The 16846-nt window shown below is 51.1% G+C and overlaps 3 protein-coding genes across 9 annotated transcripts in view; 2 read left to right on the top strand and 1 right to left on the bottom strand.

The window, feature by feature from the left end:
* The first annotated feature begins 57 nt into the window (after positions 1 to 57).
* COA4 (cytochrome c oxidase assembly factor 4 homolog) lies at positions 58 to 1045 on the top strand. 2 transcript variants are annotated; one of them, XM_075050466.1, is made up of 2 exons: positions 58 to 127; positions 586 to 1045. In XM_075050466.1, the coding sequence occupies exon 2, from the start codon at positions 598 to 600 to the stop codon at positions 865 to 867; it is 270 nt and encodes an 89-aa protein (XP_074906567.1). In that variant the 5' UTR covers positions 58 to 127; positions 586 to 597; the 3' UTR covers positions 868 to 1045. The 2 variants fall into 2 exon arrangements, with proteins under 2 accessions (XP_074906567.1, XP_074906569.1); XM_075050468.1 differs by lacking the exon at positions 58 to 127 and adding an exon at positions 140 to 222.
* A 1551-nt stretch (positions 1046 to 2596) lies between these two features.
* On the bottom strand, positions 2597 to 10396 carry MRPL48 (mitochondrial ribosomal protein L48). Of its 2 annotated transcripts, none has more exons than XM_075050285.1 (8): positions 10105 to 10396; positions 9174 to 9226; positions 8806 to 8843; positions 7748 to 7833; positions 6811 to 6983; positions 5168 to 5270; positions 4259 to 4348; positions 2597 to 2851 (listed from the first exon to the last, which is right to left on the bottom strand). In XM_075050285.1, exons 1-8 carry the CDS (start codon positions 10123 to 10125, stop codon positions 2777 to 2779), a joined length of 639 nt encoding a protein of 212 aa, XP_074906386.1. In that variant the 5' UTR covers positions 10126 to 10396; the 3' UTR covers positions 2597 to 2776. The 2 variants fall into 2 exon arrangements, with proteins under 2 accessions (XP_074906386.1, XP_074906385.1); XM_075050284.1 differs by lacking the exon at positions 10105 to 10396 and adding an exon at positions 9343 to 9962.
* Positions 10397 to 15160: 4764 nt separating this feature from the next.
* The window catches only part of RAB6A (RAB6A, member RAS oncogene family), a 64310-nt gene continuing 62624 nt past the window's right edge, over positions 15161 to 16846 (top strand). For 2 of the 5 annotated variants that reach the window (XM_075050282.1, XM_075050281.1), the window contains exon 1: positions 15727 to 16063. In XM_075050282.1, the coding sequence (XP_074906383.1) occupies positions 15994 to 16063 (70 nt within the window). In that variant the 5' untranslated portion in view covers positions 15727 to 15993. Of the gene's footprint in view, positions 15183 to 15721; positions 16064 to 16846 lie in introns of those variants that run through there. The other 3 variants (XM_075050279.1, XM_075050280.1, XM_075050283.1) reach the window with 3 other exon arrangements.

Raw genomic sequence — 16846 nt, 5'->3', positions numbered from 1 at the left:
CTGCGGGGCGAGAGCGGAAAGGGGAATGCGTCCTCCAATGAGCGAACGCTCCCACCGCTACGCCCCGCCCCGGTAGCGTCTACCCCCGACGCCAGCCTTAAAGGGACCGCGCTGCGCTGCTGGACTGGTACGGGGGCGGGGGGGTGCTGGGTACAGCATTGGGAGGGCAGGGAGGGGGCTGGTGAGATGTAGAAGAGAGATGCTGAGCACCCATAGGTGGGGGTAAGGCGCTTGGGGGGTGCTGGACACTCATGGAAGGATGTTTAGGGAGTGCTGAGCACCCATGGGTGGGGGTAAGGTGCTTGGGGGGTGCTGGGCACCCATGGAAGGATGTATGGGGGGTGCTGAGTACCCATGGAGCTGGGGGGGCTGCATGGGGGGGGTTGCTGAGCTCCTTCTGGGGGTGCATGGAGGGTGCTGGACACCGATAGGGGTGGTGGGAGGGGGGTGCAGAGGGTGCTGAGCACCCATGGAGGTTTGGGAGTGCTGGATCACCCTGGGGGGTGCCCCCAAAAAAGGGGGCAGTGACCCACGCAGGGCTGTCGAGAGGAAGGCAGCGCCTTGACGCCTGCCACCTCCCTCCAGCCCGGCTCAGCGATGGCGAGGCCAGGACACGCCAGGAACCGTCCGTCGTTGGAGGAAGATGATGAGGAGGCCGAGGACCCGCTGGACGCCATGATCTCACGGACAGGCTGCGCGGCGCAGCACCGGGAGCTGCAGGAGTGCATGGCGGCACGGCAGGACTGGCGGCATTGCCAGACCCAGGTCCGGGCTTTCGGCGAGTGCATGGCTCGGCGGCAGCGTGCCGAGGAACCGCGCCGAGCACCCGGCTCACGCCAAGCCCATCCTTCACCCACTGGGGACTGAAATCGCTGGGGAACCCCCACTCCTGGCACCACCAGCCAGCCCATACTCAGCACCCCAGGAATGGGGTAGCTGCACCATTTGACCCTTTTTTGGTGTTATTTTTTATTCAAGCAGGTGGACGTGCCGGGTAAATCCCCGCTACGTTGTTGGGAAATTAAATCCGGTGGCGTTTGTTGTCCTGGCCGAAGCATTTGTCTCTGCGCCACCGGGGATAACCGGGAGCTTGGAGGGGATGGTTGTGGGGTGAGATGGGGATTTCTAGCCCAAAATGTCCCAAACTGGGAGCATTCACGGCACCCAGGCTGGGTCTCGGCTCTGTGACCGCCCTGCTGCAGATTTCCACTCCCTGTCCTTCCCTGTGCCATCCCACAGTTCTTCCCAGCAGTGATATCCTCATGTCCCACAGGAGAGGACTTTGGGGGGGAATTTATCTCCTGGGAAGCCCCAGGAGCATTAGGAATGGGGGGAAAAGGGGCTTCTATGGAGTGGGATGCTCGTCTGAACACCACCTCCTAGGGAACGAGCTATGAAAATGAAAATAAAATTGCTTTTTGTAGGCTGGAAAGGGAAGGGCACCTGTGGCTTTTGCCAGGGGGAACTTCCTGGGAAGGTGGGTGCTGGGGCTGCCAAAGGGCTGGGTTTTGGCACTGCCAGCCAAAAATCACAGCTGGCACAGGACCACAAGCAAATATCCATCAACGCCTGAGCAGCCCCAGTTTGGGGGGAGTAGTGTTAATGGTTATTTTCCCTCTTTTAAAGAGCTGGTGCTTAGGAAGGGGAAAAAACCCCAAACAAATCAACCATTTTTGGGGCAGGAACAGAACCTTCTCTTAGCTTCCATCAAAGCAGGGCTCAAATTTTGTTATAACATACTTCCTAATAGGATGGCATGATCATGTGTATCTTAGCTCCAGCCTAAGCAAAAACAGCCGCATGCACCCTGTCTCAGAATTGAAAGAATGAGGATTGGAGCAAAAACCTAGGTGCCACGACCCATTCAACCCAGCACTAGTAGGTGCACCCAAAAGCCACAGCTCCCACAGGCTCTGGGTTTTGCAGGACGGCAATAAGTGTCTAATTCAGTCCCACATCACTCGGGAAAAGCAGCAGTCCCGGGAAAAGCATCTGGCACCACCCTGGGAAATTCTCCAAACAGCTTTGCGCTTCTGCGAGTTGTCCTTCCAAGGCACAAGTAATTTCTCCCTTTCCAAGGGGCTGTTGTAAAAAGTAGATTGACTTCAGGGATCCAGGGGAAAGTTTATCCTTTATGGCTTGAAAGGCAAATCAGAAATTAAGGAGAAATTTTGCACACACTGCCCGACACAGCTCCAACCTTCCTGCCTCTGCCCTCTGAGGCTTTTTTCTGTTAAGCAGCGGTTGTTCAGCTACTCAGGGACGATCATCCCCAACCCTCCCAGGGCTCTGAGGCTCCATTCATGTTGGCGAAGCTCTGATTTAAGCAGCTGTTATGAGAAGAACACATTGCTCCAGCCTTCAGCTGAAGAAAGGAGCAGGACAGTCACTTCCACATCAATAGCATCTGGGAGAGTTGCAGTGCAGCATTATTAACTTGCAGAGATTTCTGCAGACTGAAACTTGTAGAAATCCTCACATACCAAACCCAAAACATGCAGGGGGGAAAAAAAAAAAAAGAGGAAGAGCTGAGAAAAGTAACCCACATTTCATTGTGACGCCCCCCTTCTCTCAGAGTACTAATCAGTCAGATATAAACACATGTATTTGTCTTTATTAAGACAAGCTGCTTGACAACAGTGGAAATTTCTTCCAATTCATCAAATTATGGGTACACTGCTCATGAAGTTGCCTTCTGGAGGCTCAAGTGGCCATGGGGGAGAAGGCTTGCTTTCCCAGGGGCAGCTCTGAAATGGATGGAGCATTCTTCCTCACTTCAGTTCATCTGCGCTAGCAGCTCTTCAAGTTCTGGTCGAGACTTTAATCGGCTCTTGAAGTCAGCTTCTGTGTGCTGTGGAGGGAGGAAAAAAAAACCCTCAAGCAAGTCAGAATCACCTCTTGAGTACTTTTGAAATCAAGAGGAATTCAAACCCTCTCCCAAAGAGAATCACTTAAGAGCAGCAAAATAAAAGACTTAAATGTCCACTGAATCCAGGGAGTGGGAAGCACAAGTGGAAAGTCACTGCAGGCTACGCTCTTGTGGGCAGCTCAACCTGGAAGCACAGCAGCCGTGGACATGCTTGATCACTGCACGCACTACTCTGAAATTCAGCCTTGTAGGTTCCTCCTCACCTGGGAGCTGCTTTTGGAAGACTGAGCAATGGCACTCTGCTCAAGAAGTCAACTGGACATCTCCAACTCTGCCACTGCCTATCATCGTAGCATCTACTTTCCTGACGAGACCTGCCACTTTCTCCAGACCTTTGCAGGAGCATCCCAAAGCTTTCACCTCTCTTCTGCACTGCCAGTCATATCAAGCCAGCTCAGGTCTCTCCCCTGGGCTTCCTGCATCAGACTGCAATGACTTTGCAAATGGCACAATGTCACAGGTCTCCCTCCAGACGCAAAGCCATCAGCCAAAATTAAAAAAAAAAAAAGACATGGCAGCCCTAAGGCAGAGACCGGACTGTGACCAAAGCAGAGAAGATTACTGGACTCAAGAGACCTCCTGTATTCCTTCTGGTTTTGCAGAGCTGGAGATAACTAAACATTCTTCAAAGGCCACTTAAGAAGCCAGCTGTGTTTTCATGTTTGAATTTAGCGTGCTGCCTTTCCTTTCCAGCCACAGAAGTCTTTTAGTCCCTGAATAAAAAGGGCCTCCTGGGACTGTTCTATCTGAATGTAAAGTGACAGAAGTTTAAATATCTCCTTATGCCTGGTCCACCAGTGATTGGAGTTCTGTCCTGAAGTCCTCAGAGCTGAGAAAACTGTTGGGCCTTTCTGCAGGAAACAAGCTGAACCCCTCCCAGAGTAAATTCCAGCAAAACAGGGCACAGCATTTGGGTTTCCAGTCTCAGCTTTGCTACCAACTGCTCCTTGAAGTTCCTGGTGATTCCCGGATAAGAGGCAGTGAAGCACTGCTGAAGGAAAGTGTTCCCTTCTGAGTCGCAGGGAATCTGCGGCAGCAAAGGAAAGCAACTTGCAACCTGCCATTTCCTACAGATCTATGGGATTGGCTGAGAAGGTACCTTCTGTGGCACTAATTATAGAAGGCTAAATGGAAAATGAAATGTTCATCAAGAATTAGAGAGAATGGGTTTTGATAGACCAAGTGAGGGCCTGGTTCTAGGAGATCCTGGGTATCCCTAAGTCTAGATTAGACAGTAGCCTCAGGACCAGGTCTGTATTTTCAAAGCAAATTCATGTCACGCATCATATTGCTTCCTAAATGCAAAGTCATTGGTAAAATTAAACATACCTCTTTCACTAACAGATGGACCCCTTCAGGCTGATTACTCTGAATAATTTCCAAGAGTATCGGAGCAAACGTTGAACTCAAACCGCTGATCTGAAAGAAGAAATAAAAGTGCTGCAGGAGCAGAACACCACATACAAAACGGACTCATTATATTAATGGCACAGGAAGAGAGTCCATTTCAGTATGAGCCTGTGGCAGTCAACCACTTTATTAGAGAAGCACTCCCTGCTTTGTGCACACACCTCTCGCATGCAGCACAGCCCAAAGCTCTCGTTTCGGCTCTTCTCTATGAATGCTGTGCTTCCTGCCCCTGCCTGTATGCTCTCCTGCACATAAAGAGACTTAACCACGCACAAAGACCTCAATTTAGGTGAGACCCTAATACAAAGGCTGCCACGGTGAACCTGCAAGCCCCAGCGTTAGCCACCCATCAGCTCTCTCCAGTGGAAAAAGTCTGCCTCTAGATTTAAAAAGTAATTCAGCAGAGGTTTAGCATATAGCAAGGGAAGACACTGTAAAATAGGAAAAAGTCACTTAGGACAAATACCTGTTTACCTCAATCAGCTGTACACTTTTGATGCTGGCCCTGATACTAATAGTATTTTTATATTTCATCAAGTTTGTCCAATCATTCATCCTTAAATATGACTTTTCTACCCATTGTATCAAGTATTCTGCATAAAATAGATCATAAATCTTCTGGCTGAAATACAGAATCCAGGAACCCCTCCTCTGCTTCTACTTTGTGAGCAACCTTTAGCAAAAAATCTAATTAGACTTCTTTGCGCTTCAATTTACGCCTTTCAGTTGTTCAAGGGACTTAACTCCAATTGTTAAGGGGTTTTGAGAGCCTGAGATAGGAGGTGCTGCACAAGAGCTGCAGCACTATCAGCAAACACCAGCTCATACCTGGACAACCCTCTGATGGGTAGTGAGGACCGCATCCACCTGCATTTTGGAACCTCGCTCTTCCAAGAACAGCACTTCGTTGGTTTTGGTGGGCATCGCGTAGCTGCAGGAACCACAGGTCAGTGCTTAGGACAGGGAGGATGGATTTGCACTACTTTACAGGAATGAATCTACCTCCAGCAGCAGAGAATGTGGAAGGAGATTAACTTTTCATGAGAAATTAATTATGCAAACAATGTATCTTGCAAATCAAGCACTGGCAGAAGCCGGGTGTTTTACTGGAAAGAGATAAGGGAGAAGCTTGCAGCAGTATTGCCAGCAAAAAACTGTTTCAGCTACAAACACCAGCTTAAGAAGAGAACTTCTAACTTCTTTATAGCTAAAGGAGAGCTTTAAAGCAACAGTTCTGGCTTATTTTGTAATCTTTTCGTTGGGAACAGAGCTAAAAACCACTGCTGCAACGCACCACTCAAAAGACATTACTTTCACCTCTGAATTTAACAGGAGTATGATCAGGCACTGGATCAGATTCTGCTCTCCAGTTAGCTTTACTCCAGAGACTTCAGCCTCCCCATCTCCATTTGTATAGCATCAATAACAACAGGCTACATCCTACTGTCCACGTTTTACCCTACAATTTTTGCTCATAAAGGGCAAATAATTTCTTTCTGTACATACTGAACTCTGCACACCCAGTCCAACCTCAGAGGGCACAAGTACGATACAGGGTAATAATGCTTTACACTGAAAGTGCTATCAACAGTCTAAGGCCGTGGGATTTCTCTGCCAATGCTTTCCAGTGCGTCGCTGCTGATGAGACTACAAGCAACTGATCTATGGACAAAGGATTTCAGATCCATGGCTAACAGTTCATCAAAGTAGATGAACATAAAGAAAATGATAGGTTTAATTGTAATGAGCAGGAACCAGTGTTTATAGTCAGTGTTACAATTAAAGATACACATTTCAGAGAATTACCGCAAAGTGTTTTTACTTCCTTACAGCAACGCAGTGCTTCTCCCAGTGACTACAGCTCCTTGGGTGCACTGCAGGCACCAAGAAGCTGTATCACATTCCTCAGACTCATTAAAACCAGCAATGCTGCTATCAGGGGTACACCTGCTTTGGAGATCTAGTGTGCCACTGAAGCATCCCCTACTAATAAGCTAAAGCAGTTGGTAGCTCTCCCACAATCTCCAGGGGTTTCCCAAGCTCATTCTAGTTTGTATAATCAGTATCATTTGCTTACTGGACAATATATGTGCAGAGCCTGGATGAAACACTATAAAGAAAAAACAGCAGCAAAAGTCAGCAATACTTAAGCCTACGTTCCTGGGGTCAGCACACACAGTCTTAAGCCTTTTTCTCAACGGAATGAAAAGTAACAGCTATTTTTTCCCTTGAGATCTGTTCAGTCAGTGCCTGAACAACTCCATTTCAGACTTCCTTGTATAAATAAAGCATACAGACACACAAAAAGAGAACACCAGGCAGATGACAGAAGATTTGGATTTACACATAGGAATCTATCAGAGAGATTAGACTGCACTCTTGTCTGCAAGGTATCATCATCTACGAGCCTCACATGGCCTAACGCAACCTGACTGCAAGGGATGACAAACACAGAGCTGTGTTCCTCCTACCTTTCATTCACTCTGATGGAGAGTCGGTTGCAGAGTTTATGCACATACTGAGCAAAATGCTCCACGAGACACATATCATAGGAAGTCATCTGGATGTTGACATCTCCATACTCATATTCGGTTCCAACATTTATCTCTTTCATCTGTACTTTATCCTTTCTCTTCTTTGGAGACTGTATTTAAAAAAAAAAAAAGAAAAAATAGAAAGCCTATCTTTTTTGAACAAAGCTGGAAATAAAAAAAAATTAACTCTTGCCCCTACACAGGAGACCATGCTAGGGTACTCTCTTCTGACAAAGGTTTGCTGAACTATGTCGAACATATCACAGCCCATCTGTGCTCACCTTCCCCGACTACAAAACTGGGATGACATTATCTTAACAGATGTTCTCAAGTTGAGCAGTTCAGTTCTTGGATGGCAGCACCACAGAAGTCACACAGAAAATACATGCATACCATGATTAATTTCTTCCACAAAAAACCAAGGAGTAGAAAACAAACTGCTTTTTATTTCAATTCCTGCCTTCAAGGCAGCTGTCTAGATGAGTTAGATGCTTCCTCCTTCCAAAAAATTGTCTTTCCAAATTTCAGGGAAAGTAAAAAGTTTAAATGCAAATAAGACCTGCTCACAATATTCTGCAATAATTTGAAGTTGGGGTGTTAAACTCAGCATCAGGAAGAGATTCCTCCCTCCCAAAACTACCCGTTAACTTAAACAAGAATGTTACTGGACAAAAGAAAGTATTTATGCAGTGTTGTGAGTGGGTACTTCATGTGACATAACACTCTCTACCAAGAAAAGTAGCAGTAAACCACTACATTATTCCTTTTTAATATGATTCATCAGCCATGGAATTAATAATACCAACATTTAAATCAGACTGTAAAAAGACAGGTCAGATGAAAGCAAGCACAGTAGGGGAGTTCTTATGCCTACCTCCTTTGGGAGCAGGTATTTAAACTTCCCAATACCATGCGTAGGATGGGATCTGTAATGTCTGTGGCAACTCACAAGTGCATCACCTTAAAATCAAAGCAGAGCAAACATGTTTCCAGCTGAATGGCAGACAGCCCTTCTTTTAAAAAACATACATGGGTGCTTTGAGAGCCCAAAATCCACACCAGGGACAAGAATTTGTCCCGGGTTCTTTGACACAAGGCAAAGGCAGGCTAAGGCTTCGGCCGATCTCTGCTCAATGCAGGCAGCCTGTGCATCATAGCAAGCCTGTTACAATTCCCAGTTGGTTATGGTTTAAATAAGGAAGGAAGAGATTAAAAATGACTCATTTCCCAGGCGAATTCTCAGACAAACAAAACCAAAAAAAAAAGACAGACTTGTCAGCACCAGTGGATGGTGAGGATACTGATGAAATATTACATCTGCCTCTTCTTATGCGACAGCAGTGATGCTACTATGATGGATCTGAGCCCCACTTAATTTTAAATCCAATCCTGTTCAAATATTCATATGCTAGGAAGCCAAATCAAAACGGAATCAGTTTTTATTTATACTTCCTTCTCCAGAGTAAAATAAAACCCTCAATAACCCTCATTTTAATAAACGAAGCTCAGAACAGCAAAGAAAAACTGAACACCAAGGATCTAAGCCATTCAGTTACACTTTGCCTCCACATCAAAATCAAATTCTATTTTAAACTGTGACAGCAGACTCCACCAGCTCAATAAAAGTTAAAGTGGGACGTCACAGGGGTGTAAGTCAGTTCTCAGGCAGTGATGCAGTGAAAAGCATCTGGCTGGTGTCACTCCACAGCATAACGCCATGACTAGTACCACCTGCTTAGCTGAGAACAGGGAAACAGAAGAAAAGGTTAGAAAAAAAGGTATGGAAGTGGAAGAGCACCTGCTCAGGTTATTTAACCAATCCAAAATTGGCTAAAAAAAACCCATCAAAACGAGACACAAACACTCAAATGTGTAATATTTATTTTGGGTAAATGAAGTTTTGCCTTACAGTGGATTGCTAAGAGGCCTTACCTGCAGCACACAGACAGCTTTCTCTGGGTGTTGCTGCTCTGTAGGAAACAAGATGATAATTAAAAGCTGATTTCACATACCTGTGGAAACACAACATATCTGGCTGATCTCCTTAACCAAAGGCTCACACCCCAAGTCCCTCAGACACAGATAGATCCCATTAGGAAAGAGACCTTCTCTCCTTCACATCCTACAGCCCTTTCAGCTCCCAGACATCAGCTGAAAGTCTTCCCTCCACAATTAAAAGACTTTCCTTAGCAAAAAGTACTTTTTTTGTCATGTGTTTTTTCTGACAGTCAGAAGTGACTGAGCATTTTTAATGCCTTATACTGTGTATTACTTACTGAGTTTGATTTCAGACCACTCACCTGCTGAGTGCAAACACCTGCTTTAGCAATGCTCCCTTCCTCAAGCACAGCACCTGCAACGAATCACAACGGTCAAAACACAAACAGTATAGTGGACACTCAGTGAGTTTTCACTCACACTTCCCAGAATACACCCATTGAAACCACACATAAGACCCTCTGAACGTACCAATAACCCTCCACTGCCTCCAGCCACTATCGCTTTCCAGAATACCACCGCAACACAGAGGAAAGGGATGAAGGAGGAGAAAGATGATGACTGCGGTAACCTCCTCATGCACCCCCTCACTTTGCTTCAGGATCCAACAAGTGGGGGTGGGCGACCCTCCTCCCCTTGGTTACAGGCCATATTCATCCCTCGCACCTCTCCCACCACCTCCAGGTGACAACAGCCGCATGAACAACCCTCGTGCTTGTTCCAGCTCCACACGGACGAAGGGAAACACAGCTCATCCATCCCCAAGGCAGCACGAAGCAAAGCGTTCTGCTGTCACCACAATCCTGGCAGGCCAGGAGCTGCATCGTGCCAGCTGGGTTGGGGGGGGATAATTACCAATGTCCCCAAAGAGTGACCAGAGGGACAGGGAGGACCAGGGATTTGCCTCTCCCTGAGGGCGGTGACATGGCGGGGGGACACCTTGTGTCTCTGGGGTGATCCCTGGGTGCTGCAGGAGGGGTAAGGGTCTCTGCCCAAGACAGGCAACCCAGGGCACTAACCCAGGGCCAGGCCTGTGTCCCCCCAAGAGACACAACCCCCCCAATCTAGTCCCAGGGCCGGGTCGGGCCTGTCTCCCCCTCAGAAAGGCCGGGCCTGACCCTGCCGTCCCCGGTCCCAGAACCAGGCCTGTCCCTCCTCTCCCCGCCCCGTCCTCCGCCGGTAACCGAGGCCGGGCCCGGTGTCCCCCCACAGCCGGTCAGAGCCCGCCGGTACCTTCGGTAACGCCGCGTTCATCCCTGCGCCTCAAACGGAGACGCATCCGTCGCTCTATAAGCGGCCCCCCCCCGCCTCGGTGCTCCCCCGCTAAGCGTCCCCGCGGCCCGCGGCTCTCCGCCCCGCGTTCCGCCCACGGGTGCCTCCCGAGTTGCCCCAATTTTTGGACACCCCCCTCCCCGCGCCTCCAGTGGTCGCAGGACTCCGGTCTCCTGCAGGAAGGGGTGGGCAATGCTTGGGGCGGGGGGGACGGACGGCGACACGACAGTAATGGCGGACACTTTGTTCCTGCCGTCCCACGGAGCCCCGCGACGTGGCAGCGGCTGCGCGGCGCAACCAAGCCTGCGCCCCAGCGCTACGCACCTTGCTAGCCGCGGCCCCGCCCCCCCGCCCGCTCCTCGCACACTGATTGGCCTTCCGCCGCGTCCATCGAGGCACGGCTCGGCGGCCATGTTGAGTGTGGCCTGGGTGGACTCGCACCTAGCGGGGCGAGGCGGTTGTGCTGAGCGCCGTCTGTCCAGCGCCGCCCCCAGCGTGTTGCGGCGGCCATCTTGAGTGTGGCCTGCCCGGCCCCGCCTTGCGGCGGCCATGTCAGCGGAGGGCGGGAACGCTGTGAGGGGAGAGCGGGGATGGAGGGCGGCCGGGGTCAGGCAGGTGATCTGCTTTTATGAGCCCTCAGTCAGTGCACGTTATCCCTGCTGGTTGTGGGATCGAGGCAGGAACCCTGCGGGGGTTCAGCAGGCCCCTGCTCCAGCCTGGAGACAGGCCCTGTGGGGTGGGAGGGCACCTGGGGCCGGCCGGGCTGTGCAGGCCTGAAGCAAGGGCCAGGGGATTTGGCACTAAACCTGCCTCGTTGGGCGCTGCCACCTGGTACAAGCACTGCAAAGGGGTTTTCTTTGCGGTTGCAGAGGACGGGCTGGACCTTAGCCTGTAGTCACCAGCCGTGTAATGGTCCGGGGTTGGCTGTGTCCATGCTGGCAGGCTGCCACGGACCTTGAAATGAGGTGTTTGGGCCCCACGGCAGGCGTGCTTTTGGTTTGTGGGGGAAGCAAAGCCAAACTCCTCTTTCCACGGCAGGCTGCTCCCTCTGAGGGCAGAGTGAATCCTGCCTTACTCCTAGCGCTTTGATCCCAGCCACTCTGGAGGCAATTCCCTAAAACGTTTGAAGTGGGAGGACTGTAGGAAGGATGGACTGATGGGGACCTCCCCAATCTGCAGCATGTGTTTCCCAGTGGGAGAGGAGCTGGGCAGGGGGGTCTGCCCGACAGAGTGGGGTGGGAAGAGATAGGCGCTGCGTGGCCCTGTGCCCCCCAAACCTGGCAGTTGGGACTTGGCTCAGGAAAAGCCATCCTGTTGAAAACTGCCCTCTCCGGTCTCTTCAGCCCTCCTCCTCTTCACCAGGCCATCTCCCATACAAACCTTTATTTCTCCTAGGCTCTTCCCCACTTTCTTCTCTCCTGCCTCGCCCCGGTTTCCCCCTTATTGCGTGGCAGATACTCCTGCCCACTTCCCTGAGCCCCCATCTTAGAGCTGTCTATCCTGGGCAGCAGCTGCCTGGCAGCTTGATTTCAGGTCAGGACTTCTACCTCTGCTGACTGATTGCTGCTCCAATTGCTTTTGGCTGGAGCTGTCAGGGCTCATGATGGACTTTCTCTCTCCAGTTCATCTGCGTTCATTGATGTGGCAAGTCTCCTCTGCTGCAGACCAGACTCATGCATTTGATTCCTGCTCCATGATCTACCCTGCCAGGCCCTGTCCTGCATTTCTGAGTGCCTGGAGCTCCCAAGACACACCTGACACCCCAGAGGTTCATCCCCATTGTGATCTGATGCATGGAGGTGAGAGAAGGAATGTGAGATGACAAGGTTTGCCCGAAAGCAGAGCCTGGGTGGGCTCTGTGCCACGCACAGGGCTGTGCTGTTTCCTCCACCCGCTCAGCATATGGAGTAAGCAGAGTGGACCCATGCTACCTTTGATCTCTCCTCCACGCTTTGCAAGGACGTGGGCTTCCAGCTCTGAGCTGTGTTTTCGTGGCGCTCCCTGGACACGACAAAACTGCTCACGTGGAACGGATGTTGTACTGCCCTTTGATCTCACCTCGCAAGCCCCAGGCAGGGCCACCCTGGCAATGACACTTGTTTGATAAGTCCAGGGTGCTTCGAGCAAGGAGCACTGTGGGAGTCTGAGCTGGGTTAATACTGGCACTCCCATTCCAGGAAAGCTGGGCTTCAGCTCCCCTGAACTTTGAAAACCTGGAGGAAATTCCATGCTTGAGGGGGGGCTGCTGTGATTGGAGGGGGACTGACTGGTCCTGCATTTGTCAGGGGAGGCTGTGGCAGGCACTGCAGTTAACAGCAGGTTATGCTCATGATGACCCCTTGTTCCATGACCTCAAAAACTGTGTGCTCATGGAGAGGGGCTACACCCCTTAATTTCCTCTGACTCTCATGGGGAGTCATCTTTCGGCCACCCACATAATGTGGCTGCTGAGGAGGGGGCATTGCCCCAGACCAAGTTTGGGGTACAGCAGTCACTGCTAAACGTATTGCAGGAATTCCCCTCCCAATGACCATCATTGTCCTACATGTCTCAGTGAAAAACGAGTCCATCTCTTCATTGTGGAGTTTCTCCAACATCTGTCATAGATGGATACATTTTAAGGCCAAAAGGGACTGTTAAATCATGTAATTCAGTCTCCTGCACATTGCAGCCTATAGATTTCCGCTGACTTACAGCTGTATGGAAGCAGATCACTCCTGTTTCGATGAAAGCATCTTTCTCATAAAGGCTTCTGCTCTTGATTTTCCCTGGATACAAAGATAGGGCTGCTCTTGGCAGCTTGTTCTGGCGGCTGAGCACCCTCTCTGTTAAAAACGTGGACCTTCTTTCCAATTTGAATGTGTCTCGGCTTCAGCTCCCAGCTGCCGGTCCTTGCTATGCCTTTCTTTGACTAATGAATCGTTTCACAGCCAGGTAACCGAATCCCTGTTTGCAGGAGCACAACCTGCCTTTTTGTGACATTTAGAAAAAGAAGCAAAGCCGCAGAAACCCAAACCACCCCTTTTCTGTACTGCGCTAAAAAAACCCAGGGAGCTCTTCTTCTTTTCAAGACTCCCCCAGCTGCTGAGAGGGCCAGGCCTTGCTGGAGAGGTTGTTTCATCCATCCTCTTCTGCTTCGCTGCAGATTTCTCCCAGTCACGTAGCTGGATGTGCCCTGTCAATGACCCAGCGTGGTGCACAGCACAAGTGCTGTCAGAGATGATGCTCGAGCGGTTTGCGACCTACGCAAAAGGCTGTTGCAGGCTCCCTGCCCCTTCTCAATCCACTCTCTATTGTGCTGTCTGGAAGAGCAAAGCTGTCCTAGAAGAGTTAAGATCCAGTGCCTGAATCTCCACTTCTTTTCGGACTTGTTCGATTACAAAAACAATCAAAAAGTGTTTAAATACACCTTAGAAAAAAATCTCTGTTGTGCATGTCTCCTACCTTCTGCAGCACTTCTTAGGACCACACCTAAGGCCCGCAGGGGTCGGTGGGATGATCTCCCCTGGCTTCAGCAAGTGGAGGCAGGTCCCTCAACTGCTTTATCTTGAAAGCCTCATCCATATCCCCTGCCAGCCCCTCGGGCTGAAACCTCTTCGGCAGGCAATGCAGAAGCGTTTCCTTTGCTCAGTGCGAAGAGATGCTGAGCCTGAGCAGAGCTTTTGTGATAAAAATAATTGTTCCTAACAGACAAGACTTTTCCCTGATGGAGAGCCCTTGTTTTCCCTGGGATCAGTGGGAAAGATCCTTGAATCCATACTGACACATAACCAAGGAAAATATATGTATTTAAAATGATGTTGGAATTAGTTAAGTCAGGTCTCTGCCAGTCTGGATTCCCTTTCCTGGTGGTGTAGGAGAGCAGCCACACGACCAGTGCCACAGCAAGGGGGAAGCGCTCCCAAATGCCGGGTGCAAAGCTGAATGCGAGCTCCTGCTCATATCTTTATTAAAACTTATTTAAATTTAACCACCTTATTAAAGACACATTTTCTCTTTCAGTTCACTGGCAGTTCAAGACCTGGAAAAAAAAAACTTTGGAGAAGCAGTTAATCATGTTGAGGGAGTACAAATGAAATGGTCAAAAATAGAAAATGTAGACTGTTCGGTTTTCAAAATGCTGTCTAATTCTGCACCTGGGTTGCGGGCGCTGGTAGGGGTGAGACTCATGTCCCCAGAGCGGGGAGCATTTCCATTCACCAGGCAGAGGCAGAGCACAGAGACCACAGCTGGAGACACCGAACAAAGGACATTCATGGCCCAGGGCGACCTACCTGCAAGCAAATCCTCGCCAAGAGCCTGTGCCCCATCTGGCTACATGGACCATTTACAAATCCAGGACAGCAGGTCACATGGAGATGGAATAATATTTGTTTCAACCCATGATCTCTTTCAAAGAGGAGACGGATTTGGGGGTGTCTTGTCCCCCATAGCAGAAGAGATGCAGTGCTGAGATGTAGCCCTTGGGCCTTGGAGAAGAAGGTGTTGAGATGTGAGAGGGCACAAGAGAACAGTATTCACTGGCAGTGACTACATTTAGGGGGACTAAATGAGCAGTGGATGCCATTTCCCTGACCATCAGAGCAGAGAGGCTCTGGAGCAATCTCCCAGATGGGTAAATGGTGGAAAACCTACCCGTTTCCAGGTGGAAAATACCCCATGAAGCATTATTTGGACCTTGTTGAGTGGATCACAAGAGATTTGCACCAACATCAACATGAATATGACCATGGGGCAGGAGATGCAGACCCCGGAGGGCTCCGGCATTGAACACATTCTTGTTTCAGCTGAGATATTTCTGGGAGCGGCAGGCGATGCCAGCGCCAGCTGAAGCCCTGGGAAGCCCATGGGGGGTGAGCACTTCTGAAAAATCACATTTTGTGTTCAAATTCAAGCAGCAGAGTATCGATCGGCGCAGGATTGCACCAGCGTGGGAGAGGAGGGAGCAAGGATGCATGGACAAGAGATCCTGAAGCCAAGGTTTAAACAGGAGGGGCCAGGATGCGGCTGGGAGCCTCCTCATCCGCTGAACCTCGAGGGTAAGCTGTGCAAAGTGGGGAGAAATGGGCAAAGAACAGCTAAAGGGAGAGCTGGCCCCCAGGTGGGGTTCTGGCCTCTCCTCGAGGCAGGGAGGGAGCACCGAGCCGTTTCCGAACGACACCACAAAAGGGTGACGGTGGGAATCATTGACTTCCCTGGGGAATGTCATCCTGCCGTGAGGGATCTGCTGGGGACATTGTGGAGTGAGCGTCCCCAAGAGATGCTCCTCTGAAAGGAACATCTGCATCAGTTTAGGGTTAGGCCTCTGGTCTTAAGGACTTGGCTTGTTCCTCACGCCTTTGGGCCCCCCCGCCTCAGCGATTTCAGCGAGCGGGAAAACCCACGCACCCATCGTTAGGCTCCAGAGTGATCGCACCCGCAGCTCAGAAGCAGAGGCCGGCAAGCCCCGCCCTCTCCCACCTCACCCCGCCCCTCCCTCTGTGATTGGCCCACCGCGCGGCGGGCGGGCGGGCCACGCAGCGCGACGTCCAAGCGAGTGGACGGGACGGGACGGGTCGGGTCGGCGGCGCGCCTGCGCGGGTGTGGAGCGGAGCGAGCGAGGGCGGGTGCGCGCGGCCGCGGTGTGAGGCGCGGGGGAAGGAGCCCGGCCCTGAGGGGAGCGGCGGCGGCGGAGACACCTCGCCCAGCCGGTTGCGCTTCCACCGGGGCTGCACGCCCGGTCCCACAGCCTTCGTTGTAGGGGGGGGTGGGGGGCGGAAGGAAAGCGAGTGAAGAGCGGTCGCGGGTCCCGTCCGCGGGGAGCGGAGCGGAGCGAAGCGAGCGCGGGGCGGCGGCGGCGGCTCCTTCATCATGTCGGCGGGCGGCGACTTCGGCAACCCGCTGCGGAAATTCAAGCTGGTGTTCCTGGGAGAGCAGAGCGGTGAGTCACCGCCCGGCTCGGATCGGTTCGGGTCTCCCTCAGGAGAGCGGCGGCGGGGCGGGCTCCTCCCTTCCCCCCCCCACCGCGGCGGACCCACCCTGGTGGGGGCTGGGGTCGCGTCTGAGGGGATTTCCCCCCCCCTTTCTTAATTATTGGTGTGTGAGGGGGCGGCTGTGCCGTAACCACACGTTATGAGGGGAAATGGGGGTCTGCCGCCCCCTCCCTGACGCTTTCCGTGGGGTGGGGGGGCTGCCTCGGGGCGTTTGCCTCCCCCTTGCTGAGACTGCTCTGCCTGGTGGTCGCAGCTCCTTCGGTGGACAGGGAGAGACCGAGCGTGGTTCAGCTGTGGTTTAAAAAAAAAAAACCAAAACCGAAAAATCCCACCGAAGCCCAACGGCCACATCTCCAGAAACAGTTGCTGATTCATTTGATCCCAGCTCCTCTGTTTATTTTGGGGGGGCAGGAGTCTCAATCCCTGGTGTTTTCTATGTAAATATAGCGTTTTTCGAAAATGGAGTTACGTCTTGGCAAAGCGGGTCCAACGCTCTAAATATTTAATTCAGTCAATGAGATTTTCTTCCCTGTCTTTGGAATGAAAAAAAACCCAAACCCAAACGATGTCTCCTCCTTCCTCAGTAGAAGGCCTCTGTCTCCAATACTGCATTTCAAATCTTCCACTTAGGAGACTTTTCTGAAAAAACGCTCATTTGTCAGATGCTTTGTGTAATCCTGGTCAGATATTGAGTGGTCTTTGACATAATGAGTAGGTGCAAAACATTTTCT

Source organism: Buteo buteo, chromosome 18, assembly GCF_964188355.1.
Source record: "Buteo buteo chromosome 18, bButBut1.hap1.1, whole genome shotgun sequence".
Lineage (NCBI taxonomy): Eukaryota > Metazoa > Chordata > Aves > Accipitriformes > Accipitridae > Buteo > Buteo buteo.
The sequence above is the reverse complement of the archived record's forward strand: the minus strand, read 5'-3'. Positions and strand labels throughout refer to the sequence as shown.

Bases quoted from the DNA above. Each gene is read 5' to 3' on its own strand.
- COA4 (XM_075050466.1), top strand. From the start codon at position 598: ATGGCGAGGCCAGGACACGCCAGGAACCGTCCGTCGTTGGAGGAAGAT.
- MRPL48 (XM_075050284.1), bottom strand. From the start codon at position 9,450: ATGAGGAGGTTACCGCAGTCATCATCTTTCTCCTCCTTCATCCCTTTC. The intron at 9,227-9,342 runs GTACGTTCAGAG...GATTCGTTGCAG, and splicing joins GAGGCAGTGGAGGGTTATTG to GTGCTGTGCTTGAGGAAGGG. The intron at 6,984-7,747 runs GTAGGCATAAGA...TTTTAAATACAG, and splicing joins AATACCTGCTCCCAAAGGAG to TCTCCAAAGAAGAGAAAGGA.